The sequence below is a fragment of the Heterodontus francisci genome, chromosome 45 (assembly GCF_036365525.1).
Source record: "Heterodontus francisci isolate sHetFra1 chromosome 45, sHetFra1.hap1, whole genome shotgun sequence".
Classification (NCBI taxonomy): Eukaryota; Metazoa; Chordata; class Chondrichthyes; order Heterodontiformes; family Heterodontidae; genus Heterodontus; species Heterodontus francisci.
In genome coordinates, this window is record NC_090415.1 from 14,547,950 (window position 1) to 14,566,261 (window position 18,312).

The window sequence follows — 18,312 nt, forward strand, 5'->3', positions numbered from 1 at the left end:
ACATGGATGGGCAACATAACCTCTGCCCACGCATCCTTGAATTCCGCTTTAAGAACCTGTGACAAAAACAGTTTCCCCTACGTTTATGTTTAACAGGGCAATTGGAACTCTTGTTGGGCGAGCAAGTACCCCCCAATTCAAGTAATCTCAGTGACAGAATCTGTTTTCATAACATACCTCGAATATATATTTGAACAGGGTCACTGTGTTTTGAATGGCTCCATTCTCCAGTCTCTGCGATTAAACATTGACATGTGTAATTCCCTTCATGACCATGACCTGCTATGAAATCGTAAGAGGTCTCACACTTTCCGTCTTTAAGATCAGTGTAGTTGATCCTATCCTGATTTCTGCGAAAGTGGATCCTCATTATGGGACACTGACAGCGACAAGTCAAGGTTATTTTCTCTCCCGTTCTGAAAGCTCTGAAGGGTGCATTCAGAGTTAAGGTTGGCTTCGATAAAGCATCTGAGAAATGGACAAACAGAACAGTTTATCAACATTTTTTTTCAATGAATCTACATTTATATTGTTGTGAAAAACCTAGTGCAATGTGTCCTTTTACAGAAATCTCATCTGTGTTGCAATGACGATAGTACCAAAAAATAACGTGCCTTTGCATTTAAAGAGCTTTATCATTGGAATTAATGAATAATTTCCAATGACTGTTGAGGCCGTAATAACATGAAAGTTTCAACGAACAAAGAAAACTGCAACAGCAGCCATTTTAAACACAGTTATTTATTACACCATAGGAAAGGCTGAAGGGGAAATTACATGATTTCTGATAGCAACATGCAGGGTTTTAAATGCAGTTTAAAATAGGGGAAACGTCATGATTGCCGCTTCGTAATAGGGACTTTATTGGGAATATTAAAACTTTAAGAAACTGTTGTAAATTTCCCACCATAATTTAGCAGAAATTTTGCAGACAGAATTCGAAAGTTAGCTATGCAGGTGACTACATCCACATTACCAATCCTGGAACGATAAAAATTGGAGCTGAATAAGTGTCCAGAATTGGAAGATTACACAGATGCCGAATTGTTGTCGGACTGGCAGAGACTGGAGTGTCGAGGTCATGCAGGGATTTGAACAGAAGGATAAGAATTTTAAGGCTAGAGGAGTCTATATATATATAATATTGTATACATGCACCAATTTTCCTCACTATACTTATGGAATTATGAGGGCTGCTTGGATGGAGATGGTGTTATTTATTTGGGGAAAAACTTGAAAGTCCATCAGACCATGTAGAAAACGTAAGAGTTCCTAAGTGTATATAGACTGTTTTGCATACATTATCAATATTAGGCATATTTAGTTTGGTGAACTTTTTTTCACTACATTAGCACAAGGGAAGATGGTTGTGGTTGCTGGAGGTCAATCATCTCAGTCCCAGGACATCACTGCAGGAGCTCCTTGGGGTAATGTCCTAGGCCCAACCATCTTCAGCTGCTTCATCAATGACCTTTCCTCTATCATCAGGTCAGAAGCACAGTTCCTCGCTGATGATTGCACAATGTTTAGCACCATTCGCAATTCCTCAGATACTGAAGCAGCCCGTGTCCAGATGCAACAAAACCTGGACAACATCGAGGCTCAGACGGATAAGTGGCTAGTAACATTCGCACCACATAAGTGCATGGCAATGGCAATCTCAAACGAGAGATGATCTAACCATTTGGCCTTGATGTTCAATGACATTTCCATCGCTGAATCCCCCACTATCAACTTCCTGGGAGTTACCATTGACCTAAACATGAACTTCACCAGCCACACAAATACTGTGGCTAAAGGAGCAAGTCAGAGGCCCGGAATTATGTAGCGAATAACTCACCTCCTGACGCCCCAATGCCTATCCACCATCTACAAGGCACAAGTCAGGAGTTTGATGGAATAATCTCCACTTGCCTGGATGAGTGCAGCTCCAACAACACTCAAGTTGCCACACACCCTCCAGGACAAAGCCACCCACTTCATTGTCACCCCATCCACCTCATTCAACATTCACTCCCTCCACTACAGAAATACAGTGGCAGCAACGTGTACCAGCAGCAAGATGCACTGCAGCAACTCGCCACGACTCCTTCGACCGCATCTTCCAAACCCATGACCTCTTCCAACTAGACAGACAAGGACATCAGATGCATGGGAGCACCACCACCTTCAAGTTCTCCTCCAAGCTACACACCACCCTGACTTGGAACTATTTCGCCGTTCCTCCACTGTCACTGGGTCAAATTCCTAGAACTCCCTTCCTAACAGCACTGTGGGTGTACCAACACCCCAAAGACTGCAGCGGTTCAAGAAGGCAGCTCACCACCACCTTTTCAAGGGAAATTAGGAAAGGGCAATAAATGCTGGCCTAACCAGTGACGCCCACATCCTCCAAACGACTAAATAATAAAAATAAATTAAACAGCAATTTTAGTTTTCTTTGCTTTGACATATTTTGCGCTAAAACTGTGAGGAGCGAACTTATGCAGCCCATGCAACAAGGAAAAGGTAAGACAGTTGATCAAAACTAATCCCAAGTGAATCTCTCCAAGCACGTTCGTAAATGTCGTTTGTATTGCATTTGAAGTCCATTACCAATTATACATTGATATGATCGAAGGAATAATTCTTTCAGATAAATTGCTATAAAATATTTGATATTTGTTGACCCATGCATTGCATGGTAATCCCTGTATCTTAAGTGAATGGCGACTCCATCAGACCTTCGCTAAACTGACTGATATCAAGAACTACGATTAAATCTAGAGCCATTATAAAGTGTATTTATGGCAAAGGTCGCATTCGGCTAAGCGTCAGATGTATTAAGCGACTGGTTCCCTTTTATGCTTTTTGTATAAGTGGAATACCCCTTTGTGGGGGGCATGGTATGTTTACAGGTAGCATGAACTGTTTCTCCATTTGAAACTGCATTGTACTCTAGGTCCATGGAGATTCCCGGCACTTGAAGTTTATTTGCAACATAATTACTTCAAAAACAAATGTCCTACAAAATGTTTCCAGCGTCTTAAATTATACTCTATGCAATATATATATATTGCAAATTGTGCCATTCAGTTAAAACTAAAAGTATATGACATAAGTTTCACATAAATGTTGCTATTAGGTAATATTTACAATATAAGATAGGATGGTAAAAAGCGTGAAACCGACTGTGCCTATTCTTTATTTTATTGCAGGGCATTTAGTGCATCCCATTTTGTCTTCGTTCAATAATGAACACAGAGTGGTCACTTACATAGATTCTCAATTCTGTATGGACAGTCCTAACCATCCGCTGTCTATTTATTTAAAGAAAAACTGCATTTATATAGCGCCTTTCATGACCACCAGACGTGCAAACCGTTTTGCAGCTTCTGAAATGTAGCAAACGTCGCAGTCAACCTGCGCAATCAGACATCCATAAACTGCCATGTGATAATGACCAGATAATCTATGTGTTTCTAATATTGATTGCGGGCTAAATATTGGCCAGGACCAAGAGTTAGCTGCAATGCTTTTGTTCGAACTATTGCCAGGGGGTCTTTCACATTGAAACGAGCAGGCAACTGGAACCTCGGATTAACTTTTCATCCAAAGGATAGCATCTACGACAGTGCAGCACTCTCTCAGTACTGAAGTGGAGTGTCAGCCTTTCTTGTGCTCAATCTTGGAGCGGGAACTGAACGTGGAACCTTTGTGATTAAGAGGCGTGAATTGAATTTCACATTCTTGCACCAATCTTTTTCCATTCGGCTCCCATTAGCTCTTCACGCCATCGATCCAGTCGACCATCTATGACCATCTGTTGGATCAGTTTTAGGATTAGTCTGCTCTAAACCCGTTTAGTGCTTAGTTCCTCCGGCGCATGGAACTCGGATAGAAAATGTTAATACAATAGATCAACAATTCAGCCACAGTTGACTTTTGCAGATAAATTCTTACATGAGGGTTGGAATTCAAATTAGTTCATCGCCTGCGTTCATTCTAAAATGACTGATATTGAGACATGAGCACATTAAAACCCGTGTTGATATGTGTTGCTCCCTACCTCTCACAGTAATCTTCGCCTCTGTACTGAATGGCGAATGCACCAACTTTCTGAGAATCTCCGTTTGATATCGGCAGCTGTAATTGCCTGCCGACTGTTTGTTTTGAATGTCGATGGTAAAGGTCACAGTTCGAGCAGCATCAGAAGCATTATGGGACAGCAGAGGTGACCTTTTGTTACTTTTGTATAAGTGAAATGTCCCCCCTGCGGAGCGAATGTCGCCTTTGCAGCTTATATGGAGTTTTTCTCCGATTGAAACGGCACCAGAGGCTGGCTTCGTGACAATATTCGGCATTGCGACTTCCTCTGGAACAATATTGGAATGCATAACAGAAAAAAAACAAACATATGAAATTGTATAGCACAATTCGACGGAATGTCACATTGAGACATTCAACATGTCATCCTATTTCCACATAAACATCGAATCAAAACAATAAACCGGATACTGAGAAGGGTAAATACGAATGTGCAGGCTATTTCGTCCAGTCACCTTTCGCTGCCTTTCAAGAATGAACCTTGGACAGTATATTAGTGCACATGTCTATACTGCCTGCTCAATCTTGACCATCCTTGAGCTCAAAAGTTTACCATTCCCCTCCGATTCTCACGTCACTCTTTATCTGGGTCTCTTCACCTCGAACGCTTCAGTTTCTGAAGTCTTTGCCCCTGATTTGCACATTGCAACTGTCTCTCTGTTCAACCATAAATGCTGCATTACCATACCTGAAAGCTCTGGAATTCTGCCCCTAAACCACTCCACCTCTCCACATCTCCTTCTTGCTTTGAGATGCGTCTTCAAATCTACCGACTAGAATTTGATCTCAGAAAGTGTTACAGACTGGGCCTGAAGGGATCGGGTGCACGTTTCATACCATGCCACATATTTAATTCCATTCACTGCAATTACGGGCATTTTGCATAATGTTGGCCAATGGAATGCTACCCTTTATTACGAGAGGAATTGGAAATAAACGTAAGGATGCTATGCTTCAGTTATACAGGACATTGGTGAGAGCACATCTCGAATACTGCGTGCAGTTTTGGTCTCCTTATTTAAGGAAGGACGTAAATGCGTTGGAGTTGATTCAGAGGAGGTTTACTAGATTGACACCTGAAATGCGAGGATTTTCTTATGAGGACAGGTTGGTCAGACGGGACTTGTTTTCACTGGAGTTTTGAAGAGTGAGGGAAGAGCTGAGTGAAATATATGCGATCCTGAACGGCCGTAACATGGTGGATTTGGAAAAGGATGTTTCCTTTTGTTGGTGAGTCCAGAACTAGGGGACACTTTTAAATTATGGGTTGCCCTTTTACGACAGTGATGAGGAGTTTTTATTTTCTGAGAGGGTTGTGTGACTTTGAAACTCTCTGCCTCAGAAGGTGGTGGAGGCAGGGATCATTGTATTTTTTTTAACGTGGAGGTAGACACAAGGGAATAAATGTTATCAGGGGTAGATAGGAGTGTGGAGTTCGAGACAGAAACAGATCAGCTATGATCTTGTTAAATGGTGGTGCAGGCTCGAGAGGCTGAATGTTGTAATGTCGGTCGATGCGATACTGCAGGTTTTACACCTCCGCCCCAGCTGATTTGACTAACCTCCAGTTTCTCTGTAGAAAACCAAGTGACTGATTGAATCACATATCAAACTTTCCAGTTCAATATCATATCCTCACTTAGCTGCAGTATTTAACAATGCATGAATACATTTAAGTGCAAATACACCAATGGCCCGTTGCTATTCCTCTACCAGAAGCGCCAAAAAGGAGATGACAAGAGTGATTATATTGAAGGGTTGCTTTGCCTTCGACTCACTCTCCGACTGCCAGGAGGGTCGCTTATTTAAAAAAAAAGACATTTTCTGCAGGTTGAAGGAAAGCAGCGGAAATGCCTTCTCAGAATGAGCAAATATGCGCCGACAACTGCTAGAGCTGTCCACCATTAGCAGGCTCCTAACCCAAAACCGTTCCATATGAAATTGGAGTTTAAAAAGACCTATAGACTGCTTAACACCGTCAGTTTCAAATCGATGTACCCCGGATTGCTTTGCATAACGAGACGAACACGCAAATATAACTGACGTCCGAGGGTCCATGAATTACGCCTTAAGCACCAGTGACGAGAACAGTTTCCCCTGTAATTAACATGACAATTAGAACCCTTAATCAAATATGTACCTCGAATATGTATCTGAACAACGTCGCTTTCATTTGAATATCTCCATTCATTATTCTTCAAGACTATACATTGGCATGTGTAATTCCCGTCATGGGCATGGCCTGCTATGAAAGCTAATGAGATCTCACACTTCCCGTGGTTGATATAACTTTGGTTGACCCTATCCTGACTTCTGTAAAAGTGGATCCTCGTGATGGGACACTGGCAACGACAAGTCAAGTTTATTTTTTCCCCCATTAGGAAACCATTGAAGGGTGGATTCAGAGATAAGGTTGGTTTCGGTAAAACATCTGAGGAATGGACAAATAGAACAGCTTATCGACGAAATTCTTTTCGTAAATTTACTTTTCGCTTATTATAATAAACAAAGTTCCATGTGGCCTTTACCAAAACAAGAAACGCATCCGTGCTGCAATGACGATAGTGTCAGAAGACAGAACGCCCTCTGCTTTTAAATAGCTTTGAATTATCAAACAATTTTTGATTATGGTTAAGGTCGTAATAATGATACAAATGTTTCAATGAACCTAAGAAGAACAATTGTAACCAATTTAAACACAGTTATTTATTACACCACAGGAAAGGCTAAAGCGAAACTGCATGCTTTTGGACAGCAAAGCGCATGGTTGTTTAATACAATTTAACACACGATATTTGCTGGATAGTGAGGACAACCTCTTTCGGAATATTGGAACTTGAAGAAACTACTGCAAAATTTCCCATAACAATTTATGTAAAGGGTCAGTGCGCCCTGCAGTTTTACAGCTTTCCCCAGTACTAAGTCGTCGGGTATCATGCCAATAGTACCCTCAGGTTCAGGTTAGTGAATTGGTTAGTAACATTTACTTCTGAAGACTCACAGTTTGTTCCCTGTCCGACTAGCAAATGGAGATGAACTGCAGAAAAAACAAAATACGAAGAAAGTAAAAAAAAATGCACATCGATATTTTAATGATCTCCAACCAAATGTACCAATTCTCAGAGAATCGATATAGCCACTTCCTAAATTATCATTGTATTAGGAACATGAGGAAGAGGCGAAGGTCATTAAACTTCTTTCATCTGCCCCACTGTTCAATTTTATAATAGCTCACCTGTATCTCAGCTTCATTTTCCTGACTTCACTCCATAGCCCTCAATACCCAAAGTAACAGCTATTGATCTCAGCTTTGAAGGCTCAAGTTGACGGTTTACACCCAAGTGTTTATTTTGGGTGAGAATGCGACAGATGCCCACTGTGTTAGGAAGTACTTTCTGAGTTCTCTCCTGAATCGCTGAGTGCTCAATTGCAAGTTGTGTGTTCTCGATTCTTCTAAAACTTAGTTTGCTTTTAGGTTCCCCATTATAGTAGAACCAGTTTTTTTCATTATCCGTGTCTCGATCAGATCAACCTGTAATCTTCTATACTCAAAGACTGCAAGGCATATTTACACAGTTTGTTCTCATGCTTTACATAAAGTTTGCATTTCTCGGAGCAAAGGAATATCGGAACAGCCCCTAGCCTGTTACGCCATTCAATAAGATAATTTCTGATTTGCATTCGAACTCCATCTGCAAGCCTTGGCTCCATAATCTCTGAATAAGAAATTTAATCATCTTGGCGCGTAAAGCACTATGCACCTCAAGGTATAAAAAACATTGAGATAGCATCTTTTGCATTCCACCGCCCATTCGGTGAAACACGAGTTCCCTAATTCGGACCTATAGGGTCTGGAGGTGATTTCAAGTGCTTGGATCCTTGTTTTGGATTCTGCAACAGTGAACAACTTTTTCGTTCTCTATATTTTCAATTATTGTCAAAATCTTAAAAATCCCGATCAAAATAATCTTTTAGCCTTCTCTATTCCAGGCAATGCAAGCTTTCGTCATTAGTTGGGGCCCTGGTAACATGTCCGGGACGAGGCGCAGCACTCCTGCCAAGGGCAATATTTTCTCATGGCATCAATGAACTATGACGCACACATCTTGAATCGTAATTACATGACGAACAAAATCATCTCACTCCGGTCACATTGAAAATGATTTGTTTTTGAAAGAATCTCACTCTGTCATGTAGTGGAACTAAATTGTTTTTCGTAACCTGTAGATTATGGCGAAAACAGATAGCTGCATTCATTATATAATAATAATATAATAATAATATAGCTGCATTCATTGCTATATACACATGGAAGGTGAAGTAGACGGAAAAAGTGAGTGATGGACATAAAGCCAGTTAAATATATCGATATCATTTTTCTTTTTTGGGAACACATATCTTCCCTTTACTTCCTTTCAGCTTGCTTTCATGAGGAGAGTGGTCAAAAAATGACTGGAGTGTATGTGTTTTCCCTCTGTGATGATCTAAGACCACGATTTTCGGACTTTACCCTGTAAAGTTGTATTTATAATCCCTATAATTTCAATAAGTATGTCTAATATGTGAATTTTGAAGAAAAAGTAGTTTCTCCGACCTGAGCCCTGATCCTGCAAGGCTTCAGTTCAGGCGGCTTTCTGAACTGTTAAAAGTTCTATTGAAAGAAAGATCCTTGGCTTAAAAGTCAAGGGAGAGCTGCCTCCACCTTTGTTGGGCGCCGCCAGTATTTTCGCGTGGCTCAGCCCTTAATTGTCCTCGGTCGGGACATCCGCACCTCTGAGGCTGGCTGTCCCGCCTCCAAGAGCTGCCAGCCAGTCAGACGGCAACTCTTCAGCAGTGCAACCAGGAGCAGCGGTTACTGCTGGGACTGCACCCAAAGAGAGGTGGTGTGATGGACTTCCCCTTGGAACAAGAATGTGGGGATCAGGCTTTATCCGCAAGGGTAGGGGGCTGGGAGTTTATGGCAGAGGGGTGGTTTTAGCAGGGGACAGCCCATGAAGCTTGAGGAGCCCACCACAAGCCACAGGGTGCCAGATCAGGCGGGCCCTTCTGCAGCCCTCAAGTCGGCTGCCAGGTTTTCCTGCGTCCTGCTCCTCTTCGGGTGCTGAAGTTACCGTCAGCTGCTGGTAAGATACTAGCAAGGAGGCCCGTAAGTGGCACTTTACTGGGTCTCAGTTGGCTTGGGTCGGACAGGCCGTATGCCACCACTACCCACCACTCCCATACACCCTTCGCTAGTAAAATAGCGAGGGGCGGGTGAGGTGGTGGTTAGGCAACTGGATTTGATTCCCCCCCGCCCCTCACCGTCCCCCCGCCCCTCCCCCCACTCCCCCGGCGTCCGCTTCTGGAGCAGGGCATAAACATCTGGCCAACTTGTCTTTCAAGGCGGTAATGAAAAAAAAAGTGAGACCCATACTCACCGATCCCAAGAACAACTGAGAAAGCAAACATGTTCCACTCAGGTTGGCACACTCTTGTCAGAATTAGCTTTTGTTATTTCTTGTTGTGACTTATTTTTGGATAATGCCTATGGCGTGGTTGCAGCTGCAGGAACAGAGATTACAACATAATAGTCAAGAATACTGTGTCACAAATTATAGCAGGGTGTTAGAATTAGTCAAGCAGTCACTGAGGAATAAAGAACATCCTTCAGTGGACAGTACATAATGTTACAAGACCTTTTCCTTCTGCCACAGATTTGGCATGCTACACCAGTATATATGCTTGCATGAGACATAAAGAAACCAGTGTGCATTTTAGGCAATCACAGTATTTTTCCTTCACCTCGCTAAAGATTTTTCACTATTGGAGGCATTGTTCTAATAATAAAGGATATCGAATTCGAAGTCAAAAGTAACGGATGCTGTCATAGGAACACGCCGAGATGGGTGGTTTCCCTTTCAGATTCTGTCTGTTGTATAACTGACTTCATCACGTTCTTTGTGCATATATTGTATTCATAAAATCTCTTCTAAAATGCAAGAACCCTGTTTTGGTTTTAGTGACAGATTTAGTTCCCGTGCTACTTGAGACAGCCTGTGGTTTTACTGTGGTCGGTAGAGTATTGAAAGGGAATGCTTGATGGCACGGCTGATCACGTTCATACGAAAACCCCAGAGATATTGTACAAAACATTTTACACATCTCCCATTTCAGATAATGATTGACTACAATGTTCTCAGAAAAGCAGTCGCTAATTAGTTCACTCTAAAACTTTTTCGTGTCCCTGAGAGACAAGATGAGCATTTGGTTGATAGCTATCTCGATATATATATATATAAGTATATCTGAAGATTCACAGCTACTGCAATACTAACCTACCTTCAAAGAACACAGCAGAGATGAATACGATTCAAATAACCTTAGCTGCTGCCTTTGAGAGCATGTAAGTACATAAACTGCACTTCCCTCTTTCATTTAAAACAAACTGCACAGTGAACACGTCTTCTTATTACTGATGCTGTGGCTGTGAAAATGGTTGTCAGCAGCTTTTACCACAACTATCATTTCACATAGGAAAGACGTCAAATGTAAAAAGAATACTGGATCAATCGTGATCTGAGTGCCTACTGCAGTCATCTAGTGACTCAGATCAGAACAAAAAACAATAATATGTGCAGTAGTAGACCACAAGCCTCCCCGAGCCTGCACTGCCATTCAATTCGATAATGGCAGGTCTTCTGCCCCTTGGGATCGGTGCTGGGACCCTTGCTGTTTGTGGTCTATATTAATGATTTAGACATGAATATAGGAGGTATGATCAGTAAGTTCTCAGATGGCACGAAATAGTGAGGATGAAAGCCTTAAATTGCAGGACGATTTTGATGGGCTGGTAAGATGTGCAGAACAGTGGCAAATGGAATTTAATCCTGAGAAGTGTGAGTTGAGGCATTTTTGGAGGACTAACAGGGCAAGAGAATATACAATGGATGGTAGGACCCCAGAAAGTACAGAGGGTAAGAAGGACTTTGGTGTATTTGTCCATAGATCACTGAAGGCAGCAGCACAGGTAGATAAGGTGGTTAGGAAGTCATATGGGATACTTGCCTTTATTAGCCGAGGTATAGAATATAAGAGCAGGGAGGTTGTGATGGAGCTGTATAAAACGCTAGTTAGGCCACAGCTGGAGTACTGTGTGCAATTTTGGGAACCACACTATCGGAAGGATGTGATTGCACTGGTGAGGGTGAAGTGGAGTTTCATTAGGATGTTGTCTGAGCTGGAGCATTTCGGCTATGAAAAGAGACAGAAAAGCCGAGGGTTGTTTTCCTTAGAGCAGAGAAGGCCAAGGGGGGACATGATTGAAGTATACAAAATTATGAGGGGCATTGATAGGTTAGTATGGAAGAAACTTTTCCCGTTAGTGGAGGGGTCAATAACCAGAGGGCATAGATTTAAGGTAAGGGGCAGGAGGAATAGTGAGGATTTGAATGGAAGAAAAAACGATTGGAGGGTGGCTGGAATCGAGAGCGCACTTCCTGAAGAGGTGGTAGAGGCAGCAACCCTCACAACATTTAAGAAGCATGTAGATGAGCACTTGAAACGCCACAGCATACAAGGCTACGGGCCAAATGCTGGAAAATGCGATTAGAATAGTTAGGTGCTTGATGGCCGGCACAGATCCGATGGGCCGAAGGGCCTGTTTCTGTGCTGTATGACTCTATGACTTTATGACCCTTCTCCACACCCCGCCTGCTCCCGGTGATTCTCTGAGAGACCAAAACCATTCTATCTCTGCCTTAAATGTCGAAGATGGACAACAACTCCAAACATTCCCAGCCCTCTGAGTGCAGAAATCTCTCCAGTTCCCGTTCCAAATGATCGACCTCGGATTCTGAGACTGCACCCTTGTGTTCTCGATTTCCCAGGCAGCGGAAACAACCCCTCAGTGCCAACCCTTTCAAGCCGCTTCAGAATCTTACCTGTTTCAATGGGGTCACCTCTCGTTGCTTTAAGCTCCAGAGTATCGCCATAATTTACTCAGCATCTGATCATATGGCAACAATTCTCATCCCAGAAACCAATCGAGTGAAGCTTCTTTGTATTGCCTCAAAGCAAATATATTATTTGTTGCATACAGAGACCAAAACTGTGCACAGTGCACCAAGTGTGGTCTCACCAAAGCCCTAGACGATTGTCGCAAGAAATAGTTACTTATGTACTCCAATCCCATTGTCATGAAGGCCAACATGCCATGTGCCTTCTTAATTGCTTGTTGTACCTGTTTGTTAACTTTCTGTGTCTTTGTACGAATACATCCAAGTCTCAAGGAGCATTAACATTTAGAAGTTGCACGCCTTTCACATTGACCTCACACTTTCCCACGTTACACTTCATCTGGCAGCTTGTTGCCCACTCATTTACCTTTTTTGCAGCCTTTTTGCTTTCTCCTCACAGCTTACATTCCCGCCTAGCTTTGCATCATCACCAAATCTGGATACGCCACTTTCAGTCTCTTCATCCAAGTAATTAATATAGATTCAAATTGCTAATCTGCAGCACTGATCCTTGTGGCACTCTACTGGTTACAGCCTGTCAACTTGAAAATGCTTTGTCTATCCCTACTTTCTGCTTCCTGCCCGTTGAACAATCATCCGTCCATACAAACATATTACTTCCAACCCCATGAGCACTGAACTTGCATTTTAACCTTTTACGTGGCAATTCTATAGAATGTCTTTTTGAAATCCAAGTATACGACACATAGTAACTCCCCTTTATCTCCCCTAACAGTTACATCCTCAACAAACTCTAGTAAATTTGTCAATCACGATTTCTGTTTCTTAAAACCATGTTGACTCTGTCTGATCATGTTATGAATGTCTACGTGTATTGTTAAGACGTCCTTACTGATAGATGCCAGCATTTCCAGTGTGCCTGATGTCTGGATAACTGGTCTGCAGTTTTCCTGTCCCTCCATTCTTGAATAAAGTTGTTACATTTTTAAGTTTCAGTTGGTGTTACCTGGATAAAGGTGAGACAGAGGACACCCGACAGGTCTTACCATGGGATTCTTGACCAAGTTAGACTTACAAGGTACAGATTCAAGTTTTGTGATCCAGTCAGAACGATTATTAGGCTTACCTAACATATACAAAGCTAACACTTAACAACGGCGATAGGTTATCAGCAACGATCAACACCGGTTCCTCTTCAGAGGTCGCTGGGCCCTAGACTTCTCTCCTTCTTCTTCTCATGTTGTGTTTTGTTCACTGTAGTCTATCTTCTCGTTCTACGTGTATCCTGTAACACCCTTTCTTTTACACTTCTTGGGGTGCTGGGATCTTACCATATTAGGTTATGAATTGTTCCAGGTATCCTAATTGGTCCTGGTTGACATCATTGTTGGACCCATGTTAGTTAATGCTTCAAACTATACACTTTACAGATGTTTCCTGGTTCTTTTTATTTTATCAAGGATCGTAAATGCCAGATTATTGCTGATACTAAACATTTTGTCAATTCTGCAGTTTCACACTTATCTCATCTCGACCCCTGTAAGGACTCTTCAGCCCATCTCTCCCACTGTTCTTACACAAAGGTTTAAACAGAGTATGGCCTTGAGAAAAAAAACACTTCATGATAAAGCAGGCTTTATTTCAACTAGACTTCAATGCATTAGTGTACATAGCATATAATTAGTACTATTTGTTTAGCTGTCCTTAATTTTTCAGAAACGTAATATATGTCCATAGCTTTTACAATGTGAGCCCCTCTGCAGCTGCATGACCTCCCCTTTCCATTTTAGGCTACATGCAGTTCCACACACAAGCACATCTCAACATTGACAAAATGTCATATTCAGCGATTCTGACCGTCATGCTTTGCAATCCAGCCTTGCCATTACATTCAGCCTTAGAAAAAAGTATTAAAAAGTTACTCATAAAATTAAGTTGCAAATTCTCTACACCTTATAGTCCCCACCTAGAGAATGAAGTATTCATGTACTGATTCCTCGCGCCATCTACAAACGCCTTATCAATCGTCATAATCCCCTATTTGCGGTCCTTCAATCAGATTAGAATAGAAGAGCCTTGATGTACCTGCGATCAATAAACATTGTCTCAAATCTTTCATGATCGTTCCTGCACAGAAGACACTTTGCTCACCAAAGGACTCAATAACCTCTTCGAGACAGGGGAGGCTCTCTTTAGGAATAAGATACTGTTTACTGATAGACTGGGCCATTAATACATCCCTATCAGTCATCCACAATCATCTTTAGATGTGGCGAAAGCGGAGGAGGGCTGTTGAATCAGACTTGTGAGTCTGGGTGAGCTGGGATGTTGTAACGAATCACTCCCCAGACAACACCGTCTATCCCTGGTTGTCGTATATAAATTCCCATTACCCCCAAAGAATAGAGACAACAGTAGATTAATTGGGATGCACCAAAGCCTGGGCCCTATTGGCGCTGGATTTAGCAAAGCAACCCTTACACACTGCGAGTTGACATGCAGGGTCTGAGGTACGAGCAATTGTCACAGTGGTTCCAGCGTCCACCAGCATAAATTGTTGTTGGCACCGGGACAGCATAACGGTGATCACTAGCCATCCATTCTCATCACGTCTGAACCCCACTTCAGGCCATGTGTTTGTGGGGCTGTCTCCTTCAGAGGGGGAATCCCCCTTGGCCTCTACTAACTGTCCCGAAGCCTGAGCCATCTGACCGTCAGTGCTCTGGGTCGGTCATGAACCTCTGCATAATGGTTGGCAATTTATCTACATTTTTAGTGGTATTTCCCAATCTGGTGGCTAGAGTCTGTATCTGGTTTGTAAGCGTATATTGGTGGAGGGGCGAATAATGAGCTAACTCTTGACGTGATGTTGGCCTACCCACAAGTATAGAATGACCCTAATTTTTAAGGCACTATTTTCGGTACTTCACTGCGCAGACAGCTGCTTTCTTGGGCATCAATGTCTTAGACAGAAAAATCAGGTTGTTTTTACATTTTGGAGGAGGTGAGCCCACTAGGTCATACGAACGACTGCATAACCCAGGGTAGATCGCAAGCCCAGCTGAATATTCATAGCGTGTTGACCTTTTGTCATGAAACACCTTAGAAATATGTAAGCTCATTGAGGAGGGGGGGGGGGGGGTGGGGTTGATCTGCGTGTAGCTTATTCTTATACTTGAGTGAATGGCACTCCCCACTTAAAAATCATTCCATTCAAAAAATTCCTCTTTCTTTCTTTTTTTGCTGAAGAGATGTTCATTCTAAATTATTGTGATGTTGAAAGTTCCGTTTCAAGTAACATATCATACATAAAATTAAACGATTCGACAGCTATCTCTTTACCTATATTAATTTTGTGCATCGTTCTTACTAAGTACTAGATCTAGCCCTCAGTTGTCTTAATCAAGATTCCATATCCTTCTTTATGTCAAGCGCCCAACAATTTTACCCCTCTGACAGGTACCATTCTATCCTGATTTTAAAGTCAGTTTCTCTATGGAGTATGCAGCAATGCCTTGATAGTTTAAACTGTTTTCTCACTCCACTGGTCACTTTAACCATTTCCTGTCGTACTGTGTCAAGTAGTGAAGCATGTCTGAGACCCGTCCAGTTGTGCAAGTCATCATGCATTTTGCATGTTATTTATTTTAACACGTGGCAAATTACGTTTCCACACTTACACCGGAGTCCCGACATCAAGTCACATATTCTTAACTCTCCATTGATCATATCACACGATCAAGGGTGGGGGGTGCGTTGTATGAGGTCTTTGATTATTTCCCACTGCATGGTCCTGCTATAGTAGTCAGACTAGCCAATGAATTTAAAACAAAATCGGCAATGGTGCAAGTATCTCCAAGAGAAAACTACTAAATGCAATTTCTAACCAAATGTCCCTAACTCTTCCAATTCATATTCTTTAGTTTGATTTTTCCTGCCTCTGTCACTCACACTCATCACTTAGTCTCATGCAGTTTTAAACATCCCATTAGTTCCTATTCTATCTCATTTATGAAACCTGGAGGAACGTTACAGTCCAATATTCATATTACCTTTTAAACAGAAATCAAACAGTTCTATTTGATTCCAGGCATTAGCATAGGCTGAATTTTTACAGCTCGCCACCGATCTCAGCAGCGAACTTCAAAAATGGCGCAGCATATGCGTCAGATGTGCTCCCCCAGCCTCCACGATATTTAGTGTGCTGGCTCATTTACATGGAGAGTGCATGTGCACTGTCCCCGGCAATGGCATCCGGCACCGGCACACAGGCGCTGGTGCCATTAATAAAGGTTTGCAGGCCTTTCCCAGGCATTTTAATTTTTAAAGTACACGGTTCTTCAGAAAATATGATCAAATTGTATTCAAAGTTCCAAGCACCTGTCATACCCACCCCGTTATGACTAATAGGTTTATTAATTGCCCACGCCCCCAACAAATCTTTTCTTCCGATCCCGAACTTCTCCCACCTCACCATCTTTAGTAACTTTGACCTTCAATCCCTTCCCACCATCCCATAAACCAATAGCAATGGTATTCCTCGGTCCTCCCTTCCTTTGCTGAACACTTCACTCCTCTCCCTCCTCACCAGAGGGCCGCCTCGGATCTCCCCGGCATCGGGTAGCGTGGCAGGCCTGTCATGGAAGTATTTTCAGGGTCCCCCCACCACAAACCCGGATGTTGGCGGGGGGGGGGGGGCGTCTAAAATATCTTAAATAAAAGCAGCATACTGCGGATGCTGGAAATCTGAAATAAAAACAAGAAATGCTGGAACCACTCAGCAGGTTTGGCAGCATCTGTGAAAAGAGAAGCAGAGTTAACGTTTCGGGTCAGTGACCCTTCTTCGGAACTCCCAGGGTCACTGACCCGAAACGTTAACTCTGCTTCTCTTTTCACATATGTTCTAAAATATCTTGTTTGTTGTTTTTTTTATCACAAGTATATTTTATTTTCTTATAAGTAGCTTGCTAAGTTACACTGACCATTTTGCATTACAAATTATTCCAAATTGAAATAACAGTGTTATTGGGCTGGCAGGTTTTGTTACTGTTCAATTTATTTATCCCCAAAGGAAATCTTTATTTATATAAGTAAGCAACACCTAGACTGCCTTGCTATCAGGTATTTTTTTAAAACTAAAATTTGATTATCTCCTTAGATTTCAGGTAAATGTTGCCTTTGAGCGCTTGAAATAGCTAGCCATATTAATTCATTTTAATCGATTCAAATCTCAAAAAGAATTATCCCCAGGACTGATGATTTAATATTTCCAGCTGGCTTCAATATCTATCCTTCTAAAATTATGTTCCTTGGAAGATAACAAATGGCTTGAACGGCTTAAGGCGAAGTCTTTGTGTGGCAAAACCTTTCGTCCAAAGCGCCATCATGCTGTGACATTTGACGTATGCAGATAAATTCTTAAAAAAAATAAACTTCGAAATCTCTTGTGGTAGGATCTGTATGCATGTTGTCCTGACCATTGTTGTCTGCTGTAAAAATCACAACGAATCCATTTGGTCCTACTCAAAATCCCATGGGCTAATTTGTCCAAACAAATGTGCTAATTTAGGAACTTACATTTTATTAACGTCCAATACGAACATTTACACTCAGAAATATGAAATGTCTGTGGCAAATTCAATGAGAAAAAAAATCTTGCCAGCACAAAGGTTAAATGGCTCTGCTCATTTTCAAAGTGGTGGAGCAAAATATTCCTACTTTATGCAACTTTTATTTTCAAACTAAACTTCCCCAATTGCAAAAGAACTAATGAAACTCAATTTTCAACAGATTTTCCAAATGCTCTTTTTTTTGTATCCTTAGGCATTGGAAACAATAAAAATCATGAGTAACATTATCATCTTCAATAGAAAACATCTCCATTAGGGAAGACAATATTTTAGATTAAACATTGTGGCCACTAATGACATTTCAGTCTTCCAAACTTAACAGGGTAATCGTAATAATCGTAAATTAATACAGACCAATGCTTATTAACCACACACTGAACAGAATAGCAAGAGGTTTTTTTGAGAAAGATGATGTAATATAACTATAAACATGGAACAAGCTAAATAAAAGGTTAGCGTTCACAATTAAATAAACCCTTCAATATTCTTACAACAAAAGAAAAAAAAACATTGCCAATCTGAATTTCTGCAGTCGAGAGCGCAAGCAGGCACAGATATGAAATAACACAGGAACTGAGTGCCAGTGCTGGCAAGCCCTCTTAATCATGAACACCGAGTTGGCGTCCGATATCTTGATCGAT

General features: G+C 41.7%; 1 protein-coding gene across 6 annotated transcripts in view; it reads right to left on the minus strand.

Moving 5' to 3' along the window:
• LOC137356494 (immunoglobulin superfamily member 1-like) overlaps positions 1-18,312 on the minus strand; it is a 59,703-nt gene that overhangs the window by 13,015 nt on the left and 28,376 nt on the right. For 4 of the 6 annotated variants that reach the window (XM_068022382.1, XM_068022378.1, XM_068022381.1 and 1 more), the window contains exons 2-6: positions 9,504-9,627; positions 7,088-7,123; positions 6,227-6,517; positions 4,049-4,354; positions 178-468 (exon numbers count right to left, since the gene is read on the minus strand). In XM_068022382.1, the coding sequence (XP_067878483.1) occupies positions 178-468; positions 4,049-4,354; positions 6,227-6,517; positions 7,088-7,123; positions 9,504-9,534 (955 nt within the window). In that variant the 5' untranslated portion in view covers positions 9,535-9,627. Of the gene's footprint in view, positions 1-177; positions 469-4,048; positions 4,355-6,226; positions 6,518-7,087; positions 7,124-7,321; positions 8,308-9,503; positions 9,628-10,404; positions 10,520-18,312 lie in introns of those variants that run through there. The other 2 variants (XM_068022383.1, XM_068022379.1) reach the window with 2 other exon arrangements.